Source organism: Sciurus carolinensis, chromosome 13 (assembly GCF_902686445.1).
Source record: "Sciurus carolinensis chromosome 13, mSciCar1.2, whole genome shotgun sequence".
NCBI classification, from domain to species: Eukaryota; Metazoa; Chordata; class Mammalia; order Rodentia; family Sciuridae; genus Sciurus; species Sciurus carolinensis.
In genome coordinates, this window is record NC_062225.1 from 4,676,993 (window position 1) to 4,699,760 (window position 22,768).

The 22,768-nt window shown below is 49.7% G+C and overlaps 2 protein-coding genes across 10 annotated transcripts in view; both read right to left on the minus strand.

Moving 5' to 3' along the window:
* Bcl2l11 (BCL2 like 11) overlaps window positions 1-9,033 on the minus strand; it is a 34,795-nt gene extending 25,762 nt beyond the window's left edge. For 3 of the 9 annotated variants that reach the window (XM_047523302.1, XM_047523306.1, XM_047523309.1), the window contains exons 1-3: window positions 7,194-7,459; window positions 6,223-6,359; window positions 5,965-6,054 (exon numbers count right to left, since the gene is read on the minus strand). In XM_047523302.1, coding sequence (XP_047379258.1) covers window positions 5,965-6,054; window positions 6,223-6,359; window positions 7,194-7,459 — 493 coding nt within the window. Of the gene's footprint in view, window positions 1-5,964; window positions 6,360-7,193; window positions 7,460-7,858; window positions 7,948-8,777 lie in introns of those variants that run through there. The other 6 variants (XM_047523303.1, XM_047523307.1, XM_047523310.1 and 3 more) reach the window with 3 other exon arrangements.
* Window positions 9,034-11,765: 2,732 nt separating this feature from the next.
* The window catches only part of Acoxl (acyl-CoA oxidase like), a 296,158-nt gene continuing 285,155 nt past the window's right edge, over window positions 11,766-22,768 (minus strand). The window contains 1 exon segment of the mRNA XM_047522545.1: window positions 11,766-12,317. Within this exon segment, the coding sequence (XP_047378501.1) occupies window positions 12,117-12,317 (201 nt within the window). The 3' untranslated portion in view covers window positions 11,766-12,116.

Sequence of the window (22,768 nt, forward strand, 5' to 3'; positions counted from 1 at the left end):
ATCCTCAACAATCCACAGAACCACTGGACGGGAAAAGCAGGACCAGAGACCCCAACACCACATCGACCAGCGAGACCCGACTGACATGGATCATGCGCACTCCCTGCAGCAGGCCGGAGGGTTTTCACGCACCCAGAGCAAATCCCCCAACAAACCACCCCTACCCCGAGAGACAACCCAACCAGGGTTCGAGGACGGAAGCCATGCAGCTGACCACAACGGAATCAAAGAGAACAGTAACAGAAAGGTAACAGGAAGGAAGCAGCACACTTCTAAATAGCCCGCAACTCGACATCGCCAAGGAAGCAATCGCACGGCCCAATGAAAACGAAAATTCAATACGCCAAACAAAACAGGTGGGACGTGGCTCAAGCACAGGCGAAGGAAAGTTCCAGCATAGTGCTTCTATCAGAAGTGAAGAGGTCTCAAAACACCATCCCAAGTCCCTGTCAAGAAACCAGAAAAACAAATGAAGATGGAAACAAGCAATGAACCTGAAAACAGGAAAAGAGAGAAAAAGCAGTAACAAAAGGCTGATTTGAAAAATAAAAAAAGAGATAGACTTTTAAAAAAAAATTTTTTTTTTTTTAGTTGTAGATGAACACAAAACCTTTATTTTATTTGTTTTTATGTGGTGCTGAGGATCGAACCTCATGCCTCATACGTGCTAGGTAAGTGCTGTACCACTGAGCCACAACCTCTAGAAAGAGATAGACTTCTAAGACTGACAGAGATAAAGATACAAATTACCAACACCAGCAAAGAGAAGCGGTACAATAGATCCTGAATCCATTTCAAAGAGTGACAAGGAATACTATAAATACGTTTACACTCATAAACTCAACACCTTAGAAGAAATGGACCAATTCCTCAAAACCCACACACTATCAAAACTGAAACCAAGAAGAAACAACCTGAACAGTACTACAAACACCAAGAAAGAAAATCTGTCATCTAAAAGTGCCCCCAAAGAAACCTCCAGCCTACATGATTCCATTAGATTCTACAAAACATTTAAAGGATTAATACTAGCTTTATACCATCTCTTCTGGAAAACAGAAGAGAAGGGAACACTTTCCAAACTTACTGTGAAGGTCCTCACATCAAAACCAGACAGAACAAAAGAGACCTCAAGAATTGAGGTGTAAAAATTCTCAACCAAATACCAGCAAATTCAATCCAGCAGTGTGTGAAAAGAACTGTGTGCCCTGCCCAAGTAGGATTTATCCCAGGCACCAAAAATCATTGTAATGCACCACTTCAATACACTAAACATAAATAAAATCATCTGATCATAACAGTGCTACAGAATATTTTATAAAATGTAACACACACTTCAGTTGTGATAAAAACTCAACAATAGAAGAATAAAGGTAAGTTTCCCATCATTTAAAATAATATCTACAAAATATCTGATGTATTTAATAATTAAAGACAAAGAATTTCCCCAAGACTGAGAACAAGAGAAGGATGCCCATTCTTACTCCTATTCAACATAAGTAGTGGAAGTTCTAGCCAATGCAATAGAGCAAGAAAAAGAAAAAAATGAGCAAAGAAAGGGGAGAAACAAACCCAAAACTGTCCCTATTTTCAGATTTTATGACTATATACACCAATATTAAGAAATCAACAAAGAAGCTTCTAGAATTAATGAGTTTAAGAAAGGTCATAAGAGATAAGATCAATACAAAAATTAACTTCATCTTACTATATTGAAGGTGAATATGTGAAAACTAAAATTAATGGAACTGCTCCCCCCAAAAATGAAATATTTAGGGATACATCTAAACAAATGTACCAGTTCTATATGCTGAAAACTACAAGACAACAATGCAATACATCTAAGAAGACCTAAATTTGGTCTTCTATACTTGGAGAGACATATCCATCCCAGGATTACAAGACTCCATGGCAATTCTGCCTTAATTACCTTATGATCCAGCAATCCCACTTCTGGGTACACATTCAAAAGAACTCAAAGCAGTATCCTGAAAAGATTTAGCATATCCATGTTCACAGTAGCACACTCAACAGTGGCCAAAAGGCAGAAGCAACCCTTGTGTCTACTGGCTTCTGAATGGATAAACAAAATGTGGGTGTGGTTTTGCACTGGAATTTTACTCAGCCTAGGAAAGGAGGGATATGTGTTCCAGTAGGGATGACATTAAGCTAGGTGCATTAAGTCAGTCACAGAAGGCCTGTCATAAGTCCACCTAAGAAGTCGTCAAAATTGTAGGTGGAGAGCTGAATGATTTGCCCAGGGCTGGGGGTAGGGAAACAGGGATTTGTTTCCCTGAAGCTTCAGTTTTAAAAGATGGAAACCTTCTGGAGACTCGCTGTACAACAACGTGAATGCTCTTCGACATTACTGAACTACACACCTTTCCTCAAAACAGTTAAGATGGTAAATATTTTGTTAGTTTTTTTTTTAGTACCATAAAAATTGTATTTTATTTAACCCATAAATTCAAAATATTATTGAGAAGTACTCCATACGAAAATAACTGGCATTTTATATTCTTTATTATGGAGCAAACCTTCAAAATCCAGTGTGCATCGATACTAACAGGACATCTTGATTCTGACCGGTCCTGGTCAAGCGCTCAATACACAGGCAGCTTCCCTCCTGGGCAGTGCTGAGCTGGACTTCACCTGTCGCCCTATAGGACCAACTTTACAGCTGGATCCTGGGAACTAACCAAACATGGTGGGTGGGAAGGGGCAGATCTTTATCTTACCTACCTGTCTTTTAAAAAAAAAAATCTTACTTGTTCTCAGTTTAAAACTCCATGGAACGGCAAAGCTAGGTTAGTTAGGTACGTGTACTTAGTGGTAGAGCGCATGCTCTGGGCTTGATCCTTAGCACAGCAAAAACAAAACAGAGCAGAACTCCGAAGAAACAGGCTGAGCTCAGCTAACTCTGAGTAACTCCTGGGACTTCCACTCATTTGGACCTGCAGACATCATGCCTCCCACAGAAAGCTCCCAATCTAGAGGAGGGGTCAGATGATTACCAGCTGCAAGAGGTAACGGGTAGCAGCCCACCGTATGCTGAGGGGTACAAAGGGTTCAGAAAGTCAGTAACTTCTCCCTGTGAATTCTGACATACTAGGAACAAGTATGAAGTTGAAGACATTTACTAACAATTACTAACACAACATGGGGCAGTTATTGATAGCCACACCTCAACTCTTATTTCCAACTGCACTGACTTCACAGTTAAGAATTTGTACAGGACAGTCTACATAATTTGCATGAAAATTGCATGTGGCATAAAAACCACTCCAAAAGGTACAGGCATGGATGATTTTTATGAAAACTATCCGTTATCCACTAAGAGAACATCTGTCACGTTAACCCCACCTGAGGGTACATACAGAGGCAAAAACCGAGTGAAAGTGTAAAAAGTGTGTCTCCTCGGGATAAAAACAATGTTCTCCCAACCCATCTTCAGAAAAATCAGAAATGTGGAGGAAAACGTGAAGATGTTTGTAGGAAGAACACCTAACTGCTATGAATCCCCAGTAATCTTTCACTTTCTCATTAGATCAAAGATGCAAGTTCAAAACCTCAAGAACACTATTCTCTACCTCCAGGCACTAAGCAGAAAACTACTTTGTGGCTGGAGCAGCCCTGGCTAAACTGAACTTCTCCGCAATCTCACACTGGTGTTCCAGCTCAAATCTATCATCAAGACTTCCTTATGAAAAACAGATTTTTCAATAAAATTATCACAAGAGTCATTGAAGATCTTAATGGAGATGGTGGAGTAAGGAATACTAAACACAGCCAAAAATACAAGAGAACCACATTGCCACTCCTAATTCAGACCCTAACACTGCTTTTAATCCCTGACAGTCAAAGTGGCCTTCAGCAACCCAGTTCAGACTCTGGGGATGGCCAGGAAAAAGAGGTGGTGCAGTCACAGACTTCAAAAATTAATTCTTCAATTTCATAAATGCACATCTGGCTAAATCCTCGCTTCCCACCAGTAATTTCTGCCTCTCTTCACACTGACTCATTCTCTCCCACAACAAATCTCCCAAAACGTAAATGCTGAAAACTTACCTTGGTACTATAACTTCACACAAATTCCTTACGACTTACCATTTACTCCTCCTCCTCCACACTAAACACTCAGGTCTTACACCAATCTACTGGAATGTAGTTCATAGTATAAAATAAAACCTTGGGATCCGTTTCTTTACTTCACAGATAAAGCCATTGACTCTGCTTAATAATTTGGATTGTGGTCTTTAAAGCTCTTCATAAATTATCTCAAATAATGGTGCTTATGTTATAATTAGCTTGTTAATAGTATATGTCACAAAAAAAAAGAGCATTCATGTCTATCTTCACATTAAAAAATATGTTAATTCATCCAGCTAACTAGCACTCTTCCGAGTTAACAAGGAAGGAGAAACTATTGCCATGCCTTAAGCCAACACCTGCAGACTCTGCTACAAAGGCCTGCAGTGTGAAACAATGATAGCTTACAGAGGGTCCTTAAAATACACAGGTTTCAAACACACCTCAAAGCCCTAAGTCCGTTAGGAGGTTGGAGGTTCATATACACACTGGAGTAGTTTGTGGGTAGAACAGTTCCAAAGTTCCAGGAACTGCTGACATGAACCCAGGAGCAGAGTGCTAGCAGTACTAAAGTAACAGCGGTAACAGGACTTCCAGGTCCCTGCACAACAAACCATGCACCAGCACATGGCCGTTGTGCAACCAGCACACAGTGCTGCTGGTGCTTTGCCATTTGCACCAGGTGTGCCCCACCCCTGACAAGTGACCCTCCTCTGAGGTTCTTCCGATCTCTCTAACATGGGGGCAGACCTGCCCAGTGCTGCATCATATTTACAAACACAAGATGCGTCACAGTACCTGAGAGTCTGATCTTATGACTTTTACCTAGCCTTTGGCATGGTAGGTACAACCTAATCTTTGTAGAATCTATACTAGATTTCCTAATCAATAACATTACCCATTTCTTTATGTCTTATTTATGCAGGCAAGCCAAACTGAACAAACGTCAAATCTAATTTTGGTGAATGATGATCACGATAGGAACTTCCTTAATGAAGAACGGCCAGTTGAACCAACAGACTCATCCCTTACCAGGGTGACTGGGATGCTCACAGGCACAAACCAGAGTCAAATCAAGCCTGCAGGTGTTTCAAAATGGCTTATGCAATGTTTTAAAGAATGTGAGTTGTCAACGTTTAAATATCAGGGGCCTGGAAACCTGCATTCCAGGACTACACTGCAAAACAAGGATACCTACTGCTCTGAGACCACAGAGCCCAGGCCACAGTCGGCACAGGCCCAGCAGAAGCGGCAAGTGCTGTCCACTGGCCAGGCACCCTCACTGATGGGACCACAGGACTGCTTGTGTCTGCCACTCCTAGTTCAGACCCTAACGCTGCTTTTAATCCCTGACATAAGTCTGACTCCCTAAGCTCATTAGTACTACGTCCAAACTCTCTCAGCCATCAGCCCCAGGGGAAATGTGACCATAAAACAAACCATCTTTATGGTTCTATGTTGGTACTGCTTCTACAAACTAGTTAAGGTTCCCAAATGTCATTTTTGAAAATGTTTGACTTGCAAATCTTCACACTTTCAGTTATGTTATTAAACTGTTTGAAAGGGACACCAAGTCCCTTTCAAGCAGAAAGTCATGAACAGGTAAAACTCAGTGGTTCAAACACTGTGTTTTAGCAGAAATTCAAGCTTTACGGCCCTAAAGGTTCATGTCTGATCTTCACCAATGCCACAGACTTCACAAATTAAAAAAAAAAATGCTGGCTTGATACACGACTTGATACACCGTCCATGCCCACAAAAAAAATCAATTAACCCAGTTGAAGGACTCCAGAAGGGGACTTTCAATGCTACACAGCCTTGAAACAGATATCCCAACAACCACACACCACTGCCTCTTACCCGGGCATTGCTTACCCATTGCACTCAGATAATGGTTGAAGGCCTGGCAAGGAGGGCTTGGGGTTTGTGTTGATTTGTCACAACTCATGGGTGCCGGGCTCCTGTCTGTGTCAAAAGAGAAATACCCACTGGAGGATCGAGACAGCAGGGAAGATCTTCTCACAAAGATGAAAAGCGGGGATCTGGTAGCAAAAGGGCCAGGGCTGGCCGGTGGGGCCAGCGGGCCCTGAGGGCTGCCGTGGGGGCAGCGGTCCCCTTCGCCTTCGGGATTACCTTGAGGCTCTGTCTGAAGGGAGGTAGGGGCCCCAGGCCTGAGCTGGGGAGGCCTCTCTGCAGGCTGCAATTGTCCACCTTCTCTGTCACACTCAGAACTTACATCGGAAGGTTGCTTTGCCATTTGGTCTTTTTTTCTGCAAGAAAGATAAAAAGGAAAACTAAGATCATCTCCAGCAAAATAATTATAAAAAGTAAATAATCTTACACCTATTTATTAAGAATGCTTAAGAGTTCCAAATACTTTAAAACTAATTTTGTTGTTTACTTCTCTGACAATCTCCCAAGTAAAAACAAAAATGCACCTAAAATAACAAAGGCATGCAGATCTTTCTCTCAGGGTGTAACTACATGCCACCAAACTAAACAGTTGTTACTACGATGTCAACTACTGGTGGAGCTGGTGCTCTCACTCACATCACACACACACAAGTTTCAAGAGAAGCGGCTTGTTTGAAGCCTACTCGCATGTGCTTCTTGCTCTGGACAGACTTGCATCAAGTCGGAAGCTCCCGGCGGGCTCTGATTTCCCGGGATCAGACTCCGGTGCTGGAGCACAGGAGCGGGCGCAGATGCAGCGATTACAGGCGGCTGGCCGCGTTCCCTGCTCCGGCCCCATTGTTTGCCGAAAATGCTGAGGGCAGCAAGTCTGGGGAAGGTTTGGCAGCGGCCGTCAGTCGTAGTAAGTGCGTCACAATAGAGTTTGTAACTCAGAGCGCGGATCGGCCGGGCTCCGTCTCTCCCCGCGGCGGTCCCTCTAGCTCCTGGCCCCGCGCGCCACACCAAACCCGACAGAACTCCACCCGGGTGCAGTTGTGTTGTTAAGTGCACCCTTCCAAGTGGGGACCCCCAGGCCGTCCCCCGGCAGCCCTGCGAAGTCCACAAGCAACTCGGCACGCTCGGCGACTCTGGGCGAGCGGCTCCCTCTCCCCAGAGACCCACCCCTCCCAAGGCAAGCACACCGAACTCACGTCCGCCCCTTCCCTTCCCAGCGTTGCGCCCGGGCCCGCGCCCCGCGGCGGCCGACCCGCGCCCTGCGGCGACCCGGCGCCCCCGGACCGTCACCGCGGAGGCAGCGCGGGACACAAAGCCCGGCACTCGGGTTCGGAGTCCCCCGGGCCGCACAGAGCCCAGGCCTGCGCGCCCGCCCGCCGCCGCGATCCGCCGGGCAGCCCAGGGCTTCGCGCGCTGCGCCTCCGGCCCGCGCTGCCCCGGCCGCCGCCGCCGCCGGGAACATCCTCCGCCTCCGCCCGCTCCTCCCCCGCGCACTGCGCCCGCCGCGGCCTGCACCGCCGGCCTCCCGGCGCCGCTGGCGCCGGTACCCGCGCTCCCCATTGGCCCGCGCACGGTCGCTCCGCGCCGCAGCCAATGGGCGGCGGCGGCGGGGGCGGCGCCACCGGTCCAGCCGCCAAAGGCTAGGCGATTGTTGACAAACTCGCCTCCGAGCGCCGCTCCAGCGGCCGCGGCGGCAGCCCGGCAGCCCAACACCCCGCCCCGCCCGGCCCCGACACCGCGCGCGCCTCGGAAGTTCCGCTGCTCCGGGCAGTCGAGCACCTGGAGACAAAGCAGGGCCGTCCTCGCCACCCGTCCCCGGGCGAGGAGCCCCACGGCCATCCAACTCCAACAACTTCCTCACCTGTCTCCCTGTGCGCCGAGGACACGCACCAAATCTGAACGACCACCCCGGGCCAGGAGCATGCACATCCACACTCCGTTCCTCGGTGTCCGGCGAACCCTCCACCAGCAACGCCAGAGCCCCAGGGAAAAGAGATCACCGAGGGCACGGCGCCGCCAGCCTGCACCGCCGAAGGGCCAGGGTGGAATACCGCTCGCGGGAGCCTCCAGGACAGCCAAGCTTTACGGGCCAAGCAAGTTCTCCTGGCCGGGGCTCGTCCCCGTGTGGCGCTGGTGGTCGACGGAGGCCCTAGGTCTCTGACTGCCTGTGGATCGCACGCTGGCACTGTCCATAGTTTGCACGTAGACCGAGCAGGGCCCCCAGGCACTTTAAACGGCGAACTCAGCAGCTGCCCCACAAACCCTAACTTGAATAAGTTAAAGTCCGGATTCATCAGTTAAATCACCACCGCAGTTCCGCAAACCCTCCCCAGAGTCCGTGCGCCCAAGAAATAATACGCCAGACCCTGTAGAACAGCGTGCCCACTCACTACTCCAGGCCGCTGGAGCCGGCGGCGAGACTTCCCGGCCTGGGCACTCCGCCCGGTGCGACGGAGCGGGTACTCCAGCTCCCGGGCCAGCGGCAAGAGCGCGCGCTCCTCCAACCTGGCCTGCGACGTTTCACAACCCCCGCGCGCTGCATCCGGACCCGAATCATACTTGAGCCAAGTGCCCGAAGCTTTTGCGCTGACGACCCTTCCCCAGAATGCCCCAGCCTGGGAAGGAACCCGACCCACACCAATCGCCGCCTCCCGCCCGGCGAAAAGCGGAATGTGTACGTGCGTCTGCCCGCACGTGCGCGGAAAGCGGGCACTACAGGGAGTCACACGGGCTCCAACGCCTGTTTTCCATCCGTCCCCGGCCGATTTGTAGGTATTTACCTTGCGTTTCTCAGTCCGAGAATCAGAGTCAGACATTGGGGGCACAAGAGCCAAGGGAAGGGTGCCGAGGTGGAAGACGTGGGAGCGACGCGAACCGAGCTGCCCGAGGCGGTTCTGACTCCAATGGGGCAAGGCTCACAGGCTGGCTGCAGGCATCCCGCGGCGGTGGCGGCGGTGGCGGCGGTGCGGAGCGCAGCGATACCACGAGCTTGAGACCCAGCGACTGCGCGGAGCGAAGTGAAACCTGCGCGGCCCTGCAGCCCTGCTCAGACTGGCGGCCCCTCGCCCGCGCCAATCACCGTGGGCCCCGCCCCCGCTAGGTCCCGCCCCGGCGGGGGGCTGTCAAGCCCCACCCCCGCAGCTCCCGGGCCGCCGGCGCGTGCAGGCCGGGGCAGGTAAAGGCGGGGGTGGCGGGGCCGGGTTCCCTGCCGCGCGCGCCGCCAACCCTGGCGTGTTTACCAGAGTGACTTGGCCTGCTGGCGCTGCTGGCGCGCCCATCCCCCACCCCGAAGCATACACTCCCCCCACCCAGTGTCGGCTGTGGCGAGCACGCAGAACAGAGGGGGCGCTCGGGGCACGCTCTGAACCCAGCCTGGCCACAGCCGCCGATGGAAAGCCTCTGGAGGCGCCCCTGCCCCTTACTGTGCAGTTTCTCAGCCGCCCTGGACAGCCTGGGGACTGGATTGGTCCTCGAAAACGCGCGGGTGCGAGGCTGGACGCTGGGTCTTTGAGCTCGCCTTCTCCAAGAGTGCGGGGTTTCCGGCGGGACCCAAACCCACAAGATGTTCACCACCTCGCCCTGCCTTGCGCGGGACTCTGAGCAGAGACCTCCTGTCACCCCGCAGGCGGTACCCAGCGTTTCTGGGGCGCTCAATCTCCTTAAGAGACAGCCCGTGGTAGGAAGGTTAAGAAAAGGGCAAGGAACGCTCCCGGGAGGAGCATTCTCCGCAGCCCGGGCACGGGGCGGGATTCGAGGGTACGCAGCGTAAATAAAATAGGGAAATGAAAAAAATAACTCAATAGAAATACTTTTAAGAGAATAAAGAGGCATAAGGAAGAGTCTCAGCCTCTATACGAGAGAAGGTGGTGCATGCGCTCTGTTGGGACCCCCGAAATTTGTTGGGCTCGCAGAAACCTGCCAGAACTGTTCCTCCGCGGGCTGAAGCTGGCTCAGGCGGAACAGCAAAGTTCTGGCCGCATAGGTGTCGCAATATCCCCCGAACCTCCGCCTTTCGCGTCCCCATCCTCCTCCTCCTTGAAGTCCGCGGTTCCAACTCTTCCCTTTCCCCAGGAGACCAAACTCCATCTCCCATTCCTCCTCTGGGTCTGCACCCCCGTCCACCCTCGCGGCTGGTGACCAGGGCCTTCCTGCCCGCTCCCCTTGCCTCTGTTCCCCAACCCGAAGCTTCGAGACAACCGCGGCGAGGGAGTGGGAGGTTGGTCAGGAAATGGAACATTCTGCAGCCTGCTAGGTGGGGATTGAGAAAACTCAATTCAGGGGCCTCCCTAGCCCGCACCCCGGAGGACGGGGAGAAGGACGGAGCCTCCCGCGTGGAGGAGAGAGCGAGGAGGCCTTGTCCCGCCATGGGGCCAGCCTGGTCCTGGTTTTGTGTTCCTCGGCAGATCTAACGTCACCGTGACACAGCACAGCCCCAGGTTAAAGTCTCGTTCTCGGTGAGTCCTGAGCGAGATGAAGCAAACCTCGGGATCCCAGAGGGTCTGCAGACGCGCGCCACGTCCCGCCCGGTGACTTCGCTGCAAGAGGGAAACGGCAAGGGCGTGGACTCAGCGAGGCAGACTCCTAGGCCGAGGTCTGTCCTGACCGCGGCTAGGAACTCCCGCCCGCGGCTGTCGGTAACTGCCGGAGGCGACCGAGCCCCGGCCACTCCTTGTCCTACCCCGGGGCGCGCAAGACAACCTGCTCCTCTAGCCCAGAGCCCCAGACCCGCCACGCCCCGGCGTGCCCTGCGCTCCTGGCGGTGTCGGGCCAAGAGACCGCCGGAAAAGAACCTCGCAGAAGTTGCCTGTCCTTGTGTAGCTCCGCCACCCCAGCGTCGCCCGTTCGTGCGACCTCGTGAACACTGAAAAACAAAGGCTTCTGGGAAAGCAACCAGCTAAGCACCCATATATAGGGCTCAACAAGGAAGCCGGCCCGAGGCGGAGGTTCCTGCTTTGCGCTCGACCCAGACGCTACTGGGCCGCTTGGATCAGGTCCCCCGCCTCTAGTGGTCGCGAACCTTCAGGGCCTTGGTGTGTTGGGTCGGGAGGTCCTCCTGGAACTGGGCTTGAGCTCCCGAGAAAGGCGGCGTGGGCAGTGCCGGTGGGTACGGGATGACCCCTGCAGGACCTCGCTGTGGCTGGCGCTGGCGGGGCAGTGAGCCTTCCTGCCGCTGTTGTGAGATGTGGAGGGAAGAGAGAAGATGACTTGGATTGAGAGAAAGAAGGATGAAGTCGGGCAGCGGGGATTTGGGAAAAGAGAAATCCACGGACCGCAGGCGCCGCCTGTGTGGTCTCCCAAGTTCCGAAACCAATTTATTGCATTGTATCCCCAGACCCGCCTCCCGCGACCTGACCAGGCAGCGGATGCGCCTTGCCAGCACCTAAATTCTTTATTAAACTTTGCGTCTGTGCTCTTGTGAGGAACGGATTACAGCTTCACGTGGTGAGAATGTTTTCCGCGCGTTGTCTTGCCGTCCGGAAACCGCCCGCCTGGGAGGACCAGCCCAAGTTCTGGCTTCGCTCAGAGCGCCACTCGGGCTCCGCTCCGCTCTCCCTGCCCGCGCGTGTGCTCGCTGAGCCCCAGCGGGTCTGATTCACTGGAAAAGCATCAGTTGCCGACTGAACCTTTGCCCGCGCTCCGAGTGGATGGAGCTTTTTTCTTTTTCTTTTTTCCTTTCGCCTGAGGGTGTTTGATTTTTATGTTTTGATTTTTTTTTTTTTTTTCACTCAGAACCAGAGTTTTTCGAAATCACTGGGAGTCTGACTCACCGCTGACAGCAGCTCTTTGGCGGCACCCGTCTGTGGGGTGCGCTCGCGGGGGAGCCCACCCTGATTGTCTAGGGGGCTCCGGCGCCACAGCTAGACGAGGTCGCGGCGGGGCCAGGCGGGGTTACAGGAAAAGGACCAAGCCGTGCATTTCCCAGGCAACCGCCTGGGCCCGCTTTCCCCAACAGCCCGCCGCGCGCCTCGGAAGCTTCGGCCGCACCTCTGCTCGGCGGCCAAAATCCCCGCGGCGGCGGCCCCGCACGTGCCAGCCGGGCCTCTGCCCCAGCTTCGGGCACCAGTGGAGCGAGCTTGGTGGCAGCAGCGGACCGGCCACTACACTTCTGTCCATGCGGGTTATAGCTTGGCTCCCAACTTGGGCCGTTGGGACCGTGCCCCTTCCCCAGCCAGCGGCAGAATCCTCGCAGGGTAGAAGGCCCAGGTGGCGCGCGGGTTTGGGATGCCGGCGATTGGGGCGTGGAGGTTGGCGTGTGGAATGTTAAAGGCAGCGATCACCCTCAGGGCATCATCCTTCACCGAGTCGCACAAATCCAGCAGCTGCAAAACATGACACAAAGGGGACCGGTCAGACGCTGGCGCGCTCACAGCCATCTAGCGCCAGCAACTTTCTGCGCACCAAAAGCACCCGCGCACTCAGCGACTGCGGAAACTGGTTTCCCTTAAGAATCTAGAGACCCAAGAGGGTACACAGAGTTGGTCGTAAGTTACACCCTCGGCGCCTTTTTCATCGAAGACAATTCCTAACTTTCTGACACCTCGTCCGGCAGAAGCCCGCGCTTCCTCGGTAAGGGGGCCCGGAGGCAGGTCTAACTCCGAATGAGCTGGGGAACTCGAGACGACGGTCTCGGAGGTGACGTTGTCCTCGCCTCCCTTCTTTTTGTCTTTCCCTCTGTCCTCATCCTTCCCCTCCCTTCCCCTCCTCTCCACCTCTGGAGTGCCTGGGGTGCCGCCATCTGGCCGCAGAGGCAACTGAACAAGAAGAACCTCCAAACAGGTGAACCAGTAGAGACTTGCCCCAGTCTTCCCAGTCCCCGGCTGGAAGCAGAGGAAGCTTCCTGAAACTCAGCGGAGAGCCAGGCAGACCCAGGCTAGTTACTGGCTCCTTGCTCACGGTCTACCTGCCAAAACCGACCTGCAGCTAACCGGGAACACCAAGGAACCCTATGGACACCCTCGGTGTTTTTGACAGTCACTGGCAGGCTTGGAGGAAACACCCCTGGCAGAAGGAAAGGAAAGATGCAGGCCAGTGGTTTGGAGAAGCTGCGCTGGTTGGATTTTTATTTCATTTTCCATTCTTCAGGTGCCAGTACATTTTTTTTTTCCGTTGGGGGGGGGGTGGTGGGAAGCAAGCTACAAAAACAATAGATAGTTTTTCTAAAACTGAACAAGGGCAAAGCACTGCTTTCCTTTTCCCCTAACCAGCTCCATACTGTACTCCTCCATTTTTCAAGTTTCCAGCCAGTCCTAAATTTCTTTCATTCCCCCAATCACAGTTAACTCCCGTATTCCCGGCTTATTCTTTGGTTTAAAACACAACACTTAATAGGATCGCCCCTCCCCCCCATGTGGCGGTCAACTCCTAGCTGATGTTGAGACCACGGTTTCTTTTTGCTGTAGTCCAAAATGCCATTTTAGGAGTTCAAAGAGAAAAGGGAGCCCAGAAAATGGGGGTGGGAGACAGTAGGGCGTCTGGGGAGGGTGGGGAAGAGCAGGGGTGAAGTCTTCCCTGAAGATGTGCTCTATGACATCAGTAGTTTCTGATGAAGACCTTCGTTCTCTAGACTTGTGGTTAAGCATCATCAAATCAGTACTGAAAAGACTTTGATCATATTTGCAAGATGCGCTGAGATGAACTTTCCCCGAAGAAGATTTCAAAGTTTGTAATTAATACTCTTGACAAATCCCTGACTAATCTGTCAACTCTCAGTGTCTTTAACCACACGGTTCAAAACCATGAGAGGTACGCAGCCCCTGAACTATCCACATATTGTCATGTAGCTGTTCAAGATAATGATCCCTTTGGTTAGCACGACGCAGTTCCACCAATTCTATCCTGTATTCACCAAAGGGGGACATTCAGTTTGACGAAAGGTTTTGTGGAAGAGAATATAGATTTGGTTTGTCTAGTGCTAAACACAGAATTAAGGGTCAGATGTAGAAAGGACAGAAGGCAGATTTCTATTCAATATAAGAAAAACTTGTTAATTTTTAAAAAATGTATGTATTTTCTTTGTGGTGCTAAGGATCAAACCCAGGGCCTTGCCCAGGCTAGGCAAGCACTCTCCCACTGAGTGGTGGTAGAGTCCCTAGGAAAACTTTTTAAAATAGAAGATTAAAAAGGAGCCCAATGGTTGGCAAGGAAAGGTGTTCAGGGGTGACCCTGCTAATGACATTTCTAGGGAAGGACAGTGAACTGGCTGGAGAGACTACATGATAACTGCCAAGATGGTTTCTAAATTGAAAGTTCTGGGGGGTCTAAATTACTCCTCCTTCCTGCTTTCTTCATTCTTCATGGACTTCAACAGGATCCAGGAAGACATTCGGACTGGATGGAAGGATCAGGCCTTCCATTGTTGTTTGACTGATTCCAAGTATTTGTCCCTTTGCCTCTGCCTGCAGGATGCTAATCGTCACCATCACCAACTCATTCATAAAGTATGTTCTAAGCCACCTGAGTCAGGGACCTGGGGGCCTAGAAGGTTTGGGGGTGCACACTGCAGGCACAGTGTCCCTATATCATGAATCTTGTGGAATTCTAAAGACTTTTTATTGTATTTTATTTTATTTATTTATTTTTGGTACTGGGGATTGAACTCAGGGGCACTCGATCACTGAGACACATCCCCAGGTCTTTTTTGTATTTTATTTAGAGACAGGGTCTCACTGAGTAGCTTAGCACTTTGCTTTTGCTGAGGCTGGCCTTGAACTTGCAGTCCTCCTGCCTCGGCCTCCCTAGTTGCTGGGATTACAGTTGTGCACCACTGCACCCAGTTCTAAAGACTTAAAAAAAATATGGAAATATTTTGCAAAATATACTTTAGTCGCTAATATAGCATTGATTGTGGCATTTACAGTTTTTTATCACCATGGAGTACTTTTCTTTAGGCCTAAGCAATCTATGATTAAATATAGTTTACTACCAAATGCATCATTTTATATTATAAACACAAAAAAATGCACATATGGTAGGCGTCTCCCTGACCTACCGGTGTGTGACCCTTTTATAGAGGACAAAGCATCCCAAATTTTACTAAGAAAATTTCACTGGATTTTGGGGGAAAATACACACACACACACACACACACACAAATAGAGAGGTGCTCTTTAAAAAAAACAAACAAGCAAACAAAAACTCATGAACCGGTGATAAGGTTTTGCAGGAAATTTTTTAAAAGGCAGATTCCAAATATGAGTAGTCTTGCCCCACAGAGGATAAACACATGAGATCCACCGAGGGGCAAAGAAAAGGGTGCCCCTGCTCAGAAACGTCCAGGGGTGACCCTGCCGATGACACTCCAGGGAAGGGCAGTGAACTGGCTGGAGAGACTCCACGTTGACTGTCACGGTGGCCAGCGAGGGGCATTTGAGGAAAAATGCTCTAAAGAAGTGGAAGTTCTCAGGAGCTGGACGTGGGGGTGCGGCAGTGAGCGGTCCGCACAGGGCGGGTGCTCACGTCACTCTGGCCTCCCGCTTCCGCCCCGCCCCAGTGTTTTCTTCCTTTTCCTCCTTTGACTCTCCAGCATTTTCCTTGATCTGGTTGGGAGCCAAGGATGGTTAGGATGTCCAGGGAGCTCACGGCCTCTCCAGCCCTCTCGCTGCCACCGCTGGGTCCTCATCCCAGCAGAGGCACGCCACCTAGGGTGCACACGAGCAGCGGCCCCAGCCACGCCTTGATCACTACGCAGAACATTCTCCTGCCTGCTTCCGGCATAGATGCCTTCACGCGGTTCTCTGGGTGATGTTTCTCACCTGAACTTAAATGCCTCAAGAGACTAATGCCCAATCAGGACCAGCCCCTCGCTTGCTTGGGCAATGAGCTAGACTTTTTCTCCATCCCTTGAATCTGAGAGGACTGTGACTTGTTTTGCCAATAGAATATGGAGAGAATTCCAGAGCTTAGGCCTTAAAAAGCTTTGATCCCTGGTCTTGCTTCCCCGGAACCCAGAGGCCACTTGCTCTGCAGAAGCCCAGTCTAGGCTGCCAGAGGATAAAAGGCCAAGTGGACAAGGGCCAGAGTGCCTTGGCCAACAGCCAGCACCCACTGCCCGGTGAGTCAGAGGCCATCTCGCACATCCCAGACTGCTGAACCCAGTTGACTGTAGCCCCAGGAGGGATTCGAGCTAAGACTAGCCACAAGGAACTGCTCAGGTTGCCAACCCGCAGAACTGGTACCAATCACTATCACTGGTTAGCGCACAGAAATGGGAACGTTCAACCTTACTAATTGAAACAACAGAAAAACCTGCTATAAAGTTATCATTTTCAAAAGGAATCTCATCAGCCAACTTTTGCTTTCTAAGAGGTTAATAGAGACTGGTGGGCTGTGCCCACAATTTCCCATCCATTCTTTTTGAGCTGACTTGATTTCAGATTAGCTAGCTCTCCAGCTGTGCTGTCAGCCCCCGTCCCAGGCAGCCTGTCATAGACTGTTGCTCCGGCCTTTGCCAAGGATCGGTCTCTGCTGTCCAGGGTCTGTGCTGCTCACAGCATCCCAGATGGCCAGGCACTGAAGGAACAAGGTACAGAAGGGAGCCACCCTGGCCTGGCAGGCTGCTGGTATCTGTCTGTCTTTCTAACAATGCCATGAAGCGCATACGACGCTTCCCATCCCAGGTTTTCTGCTCTGTTCCACATCGACTCAGGCTGGAATTCAGTGTGCACCTACTATGGGCCAGATTCCAGAGGAGGTCTTTCCGTTCATAGACTCAGGCTGGAATTCAATGTGCACCTACTGTGAGCCAGATTCCAGAGGAAGTTTTTCTGTTCACGGACTCAGGCTGGAATTCAATGTGCACCTACTGTGGGCCAGATTCCAGAGGAGGTCTTTCACGGACTCACTCAGTGCTCCTCACAACCCTCTTGGGGACCACTCCATTTTACAAGTGAGGAAACCAAGGCTTAAAAAAGTTTAGCATGTTGGTGCAAGTCACAAACCTAGCAACTGGTGCAAGCTGGGTTTGAATCCAGGGTTTTCTTCCTCGATAGCCCTGTCCACCCTTTCTGTTCCCGGCTTCCTCCAGTCATTTACGGTGTCCAGTGTTGGAGGTGGTGGGTGTTGCACTGAGTAAATACCTCCAGCATCGCAGCAAGTGTGTGACGCTTGATATTCTGCTTATGTCAGAATAGACGTTCTTTGTATGCCCAGTGAGAGATCATGGGCCCACCCAGGCCCACTGACTCAGATGCCGCCCAAAGACCATGACAGTAATGTCTCCCAGTGATGATCTTCCACCAAAGGAAGGTGCTGGCTTCAGAACCAGCTGCCATGATGCCAAAAGTATGTCCAGAACACACTGGATTCTCTTCTGGTAGAGGGAGAGACACTTTCTCTACAGATTGTCCTTCTGGAAGCTGAGAGAACTCTTCTGCACTGGTCAGTGGTACCTGCCTGGCCCTTGAGCTCACCAACTTAAGTCAAAACACAATCACAGTTCAAATCCCTTCCAAAGAGCAATGCATGGACTGCCGAGTCATGGCCAGTAAACACTGCCACAGTCAGGTAACTAGCCTGCAGCCTGCAGAGACTTCCAGCAAAGACTTCCAAACTCAAGGAATGCAGAGCAGCTTTGGTCTGACTTATCCCCACCCTGTTCACCTCTCCTGAAGAACTGCCTGCCCTTGATAAAGACAAATGTTGGTGGTAGGTCATGGTGGCTAATTCGCCTCCTTAGCCCCTGTGGTCTGACTAGTGATCAGCATAAAGAACAACGTACCCGAAACACTTCCTGCGGAGACATCTCATACCAGACTCTGTGCTTCTGTTTCTCTGCCCAGAGTGGGACGCTGTGCTCCCCAAGTCAGGGTCAGGCCTTAGCTTGCTGGGCCTTCGGGTCCCAGGAACAGGTAAATTGTCCTGGCTTCCTCGGGAGCTAAGTTTCCATAGCATGACACAAAACTCTGGTTCAAACAATAATCAGGACTGCATATTGATATATCCTTGGCATCCACTGAAATCACATCTTATATTGATTAGTTCTTTAGCTAATAAAAACATTTAGCATCATCCAACACAACAGAAAGAAGAAACTGCTTCTTATCCAGAAAATATCACACCTTCATCTAGCCTAACTAGAGAGTTTTATTTGAAGAGAGACAGATTTACCTTCAAAATGTCCCTCCTACTGCTGCAATTTAACTTAATTAATTAATTAATTTGGTACCGGGTATCGAACCCAGTGGTGCTAACCACTGAGCCACATCCCCAGCCCTTTTAATACTGTATTTAGAGACAGGGTCTCGCTAAGTTGCTCAGGGCCTCGCCAAGTTGCTGAGGCTGGCCTCCAACTTGGGATCCTCCTTGCCTTAACTCCCCTGGTCGCTGGGACTGTAGGCGTGTGCCACCACACCCAGCTTGCTTTGTTTGGCTCAGGACTACACAATTCAAATGGTTACTAAGTATCGCTGAAATGCCCATTTCTGTGAAGGCAAGCAGCTCTGACCTTGACGTGGCCCCTCCTCATGATCTTTCATGATGGAAGGGTTAAGTGACTCTGGAACGCGGTGAGTATTTATAAACATTGTTGCTGTTTTCTTCCCTGCTTTCTTTGGCTGTGCTGGAGATTGACCCAGGGCCTGGAGCACCCTAGGCTGGTGCTGTCCCGTGAGCTGCGTCCTCAGCCCTATTGTTATTATTCTCCTGTGTTCTCTAGTTAGTATAAATACCATTTCTTCACGCCGCATTTCCTTTACAGAGTCTGCTCCATCACCGTTGCCTAAGACATGAGTGCTGACGCAGGCACCGGCTTTAACCACTTAATAAGAACTTCTGACATTTATTCACACTGCCACTGATTCATCAGAGAAGTTTAGAAAGAAGGCAACTGCACGCTGCCTTCCCTTTAGAATACAGGAAACCATATGAAAGTTTTGGCAATGGAATTAAAGTAACCACAACACGGCTCTGGGTAGCACTTTCTACCGGCAAAGGCAGTGACATGAAACGAGAAAGAATATTCAATTAGGTGGTTATCAGAGAGCTGCCATGTTAGTTTCAGACGTTTTCCTACAAAAGAAGATGACATTTTAATCGACTGAGAGTTTAGCCTGATAAGGACGCACACCCAAGAAGAGTGATTTTCAGCCAAACATTTCCAGAGGCAGAAGCCCTGCAAATTGGCCATGTGCAGGGTGCACCCCTGGAATCTTAGGAGGCTGAGGCAGGAGGATTGCAAGTTCAAAGCCAGCCTTAGCGACTTAGTGAGGCCCTAAGCGACTTAGTGAGACCCTGTGTCTAAATAAAACATTAAGGAAAGGGCTGGGGACTTGGGGATATGGCTCAGTGGTTAAGCGCTTGAGTTCAATTCCTGCCCCCCCACCAAAAAAAAAAAAAAAAAAAAAAAAGTCCTGCAAACCACCAGAACTCAATATGTCCTTGGGTACATCGGGATAAATTCCATAGGACCCCCCACAACCCACTGCAGATATCAAAATCTGCTGCTGCTCAAACCACCTACGCAGGAGGGTGTAGTATCTGCACCCTGGTGCACCCTCTCCCATGCTTCAAATCGTCTCTGATTACTGGTAATGCTCGCAAAGTACACACGTAGATAGTTGTTATAGTGCATCATTTAGGGATCATGATTGGAAAAACTAATTCTGGATATGCTTAACACAGACACAACTTTTTAAGGAATATTTTCAACGTGTAGTTGGTTGAATCTGTGGATGCAGAACTGTGTCCCCCAAAAGCTCCTGTGTGAGACGATGCGAGGTTTCGAGGTGAAATGACTGGATAAGGGCCTTAACCTAATCAGAGCGTTAATCCCCTGGTGAGATCAACTGGGTGGACCGCTGGCAGGTGGGACGTGGCTGGAGGAGTGGGTCACTGGGCCAGGCCTTTGGGGTTTCCATTTCGTCCCTGGCGATCTCTGCTTCCTGTGACTGCCATCTCCTCAGCCACTTTCCTCCTCCACACCCTTCTACCACGACGTCCTGCCTCACCTCAGGCCCCCAGCAATGGGGTCTATGGACTGAGACCTCTGAAACCAGGAGCCCCAAATAAACTTTTTATCCTCTCAAATTGTTGTCAGGTCTTTTGGTCACAATGGCAAAAAAGCAGACTAAAGCAAGAACTCACAAATATGAAGGGCCGAAAGGCCCACTATGCAGAAAGAATCCTAAGTTATTACGAACAAATTCTGGGTCCTTGCATTTTTAACTTCTTGCGCCGAATGATTTCAAAAGCAGTTTGGGAGGGCTCCTGCTTCTAGTCAGGATTCAGAAGGGGTCAAGAGAACCTTGCTCCCATGGTAATGAGCCAAAGATCTGGACAAAATAAGAGTCAGCCACTCTATGGGGCTACTGAAAAGGACAAGACCTAAGGAAGGACTACTGAGGAAACTCCAGGGAGAAACGAGGTCTTTCTGGGTAAGCAGTGAGCTGGGGAAGCTTCCAGACACGAAGGCAGGTGCCCGTTTTGAGTGCAGGTAGACAGAAGTGTGTGCCTTCCAAAGACAGGAGAGACTTTGAAGAGATGCGAAGAATGGCCAGATGAAGAGGAATTGGGAAGAACTGAAGCACGAGACCTCAATGTTGTTGAGGCCTAATCCAGAATTTTTGCTGTGCATGCAGCGTCTTATGGGGACCGGAAAGCAGGGGGCACTTGCCTCTTCCTGCGTGGCCTTGGTGCCTGGACTTGAGGACTACACGAGCTGGATTTAAAGGTGGATCCAAGACACCTGAGGCTGCAGTCCAGCCTCCTGCCAGCTCGGCTGCAGCCAGGGGCATGAGGGCAGCAGGGGCCTGGGCAGAGCGTGGACTGAGCACACTGGACTCAGTCTGATTAAAGCAGCCCCTGCTTACCTAGCTCTGGGAGGACTCTTGATGGTCACCCTTCACCCTAACCAGTCACACTACAGTAAAGGTGATAAAGGAAAAAATTAAGCTACAGGCAACGTCTGGAGTATTAAAAAAGAAAACAAAGAAGCAGAAAAATGCAACACCCCAAAAGAGAAAGCTCAATCAGCAAAAGCAGACTACGGGGTTGAAACGATTGAAGTTAGCCGATGAGGAGGTTTTTTTGGTACTGGGGATTGAACTCAAGGGCACTGGGTGGCCACTGGGCTACATCCCCAGCCCTATTTTGTATTTTATTTAGAGACAGGGTCTCACTGAGTTGCTTAGCCCCTCGCTGTTGCTGAGGCTGCTTTGAACTCGAGATCCTCCTGCCTCAGCCTCTCGAACCACTGGGATTACAAGCGTGTGCCCCTGCGCCCAGCTGATGAGGATTTTTAAACAACGATTATAAATGTGTTCAAGAATTTATGAGGAAAAGTGAGATCATATTTTGAAATGGAATATTTTATAAGAGAAATGTAACCAGGAAAAAATGGAAGGAAAATTCTAGAACTGAAAACTGAAATATTTGAGATGAAAATTCACTGTGGGTTTAACAGCCGAATGAACATCAAAGAGCAAAGATCAGTAATCTTGAAATCCACCTGTCAGCAGAAATGATTTCAAGTGGGACTTGAAATGAACAGAAGCTCAGTACCCTGCGCCCCACACAGAACATGCAAGTACTCTCGTAGTCCTAGAAGTCAGAAAGAGATCTACAATAATTAGATAGGTAATGGCTGAATTGTCTCTAATTTTTTAAAATGTTATTTTACTTTTATACCTTTATTTAATTAATTAACTTATTTTTATGTGGTGCTGAGGATCAAATCCAGTGGCTCACACATGCTAGGCAACCCCTCTAATTTTGATATGATAAAATATATTCCACATATGTAGGAAGTTCAGCAAGTACCAAGCAGATAACTATTTTTTAAATCCCCACTTATGCATAGAATAGTAAAATTTCTTAAGACCAAAAGCATGCAAATTATAATATTAGTGAGAGAAAAGTCAATCTAATGAATGGAAAAAAGGATAAGAATAACAGCTGAATTCTCATCAGACACAAAGCAAGACAGCTGATAATTAGATTAGATTCGGTGCAAACACAATCAAAATCACAGATACCTCCTTTGCCCCATGAAAAGCACAAGCTAGTTCCAAAATAGATACAGTATTACAAAGAATGCAGGATAGTCAAAATCATTCTGAAAAGGAACGAAGTATCTTGAGGACTTGTATTATCTGGTGTAAGATTGACTACAACAGTCAAGGCACAATTGGCAAAATAAGAGACAAATAAATTGATGGAATTAAATAGAAAGTCCCAATACAGAGGATGACCAATCGATTCTCTGTGAAGAGGTCAGAACATTTCAACAGAGGAAGGAAAGTCTTTTAACAAATGGTGTTTAAACACTTGCATAACAAGAAAAATTAACCTGGACCCCTACCTCATACTATACTCAGAAATAAATTTGAGATTGAAAGTAGACATAAATATAGAATTTAAAAATGCAAGAAAGCTTCTAAAAGAGAGCAAAGTAGATTATCTTTACCATCTCAAGTTAGGTAGAGGTTTCTTCAAAAAGGCACAGGGCCCAAATAAAAAGATGGTAAATTGACAACTTTTAGTGCATTGTACTTAAAAACTTCTGCTTCTCCAAAGACCTTGTTGGGAAAATTAATAGGCAGGCCACAGGCTGGGGTAAATAAGAGTAGCACATCCAGAAAGTATAGCACACTCTTACAACTTAACGTTCACACACACACGCACTCACACACACGGGGTGGGGGTCTTCTATTGGCAGAATATTTAACCAGACACTTTACAAAGGAAGACATATGAATGACCAGTAAGTACTTGAAAGGACGCCCAACGGCATCAGATATCAGAGAAATGAAAATCAGGACTCAGTGAGCTATGCTGC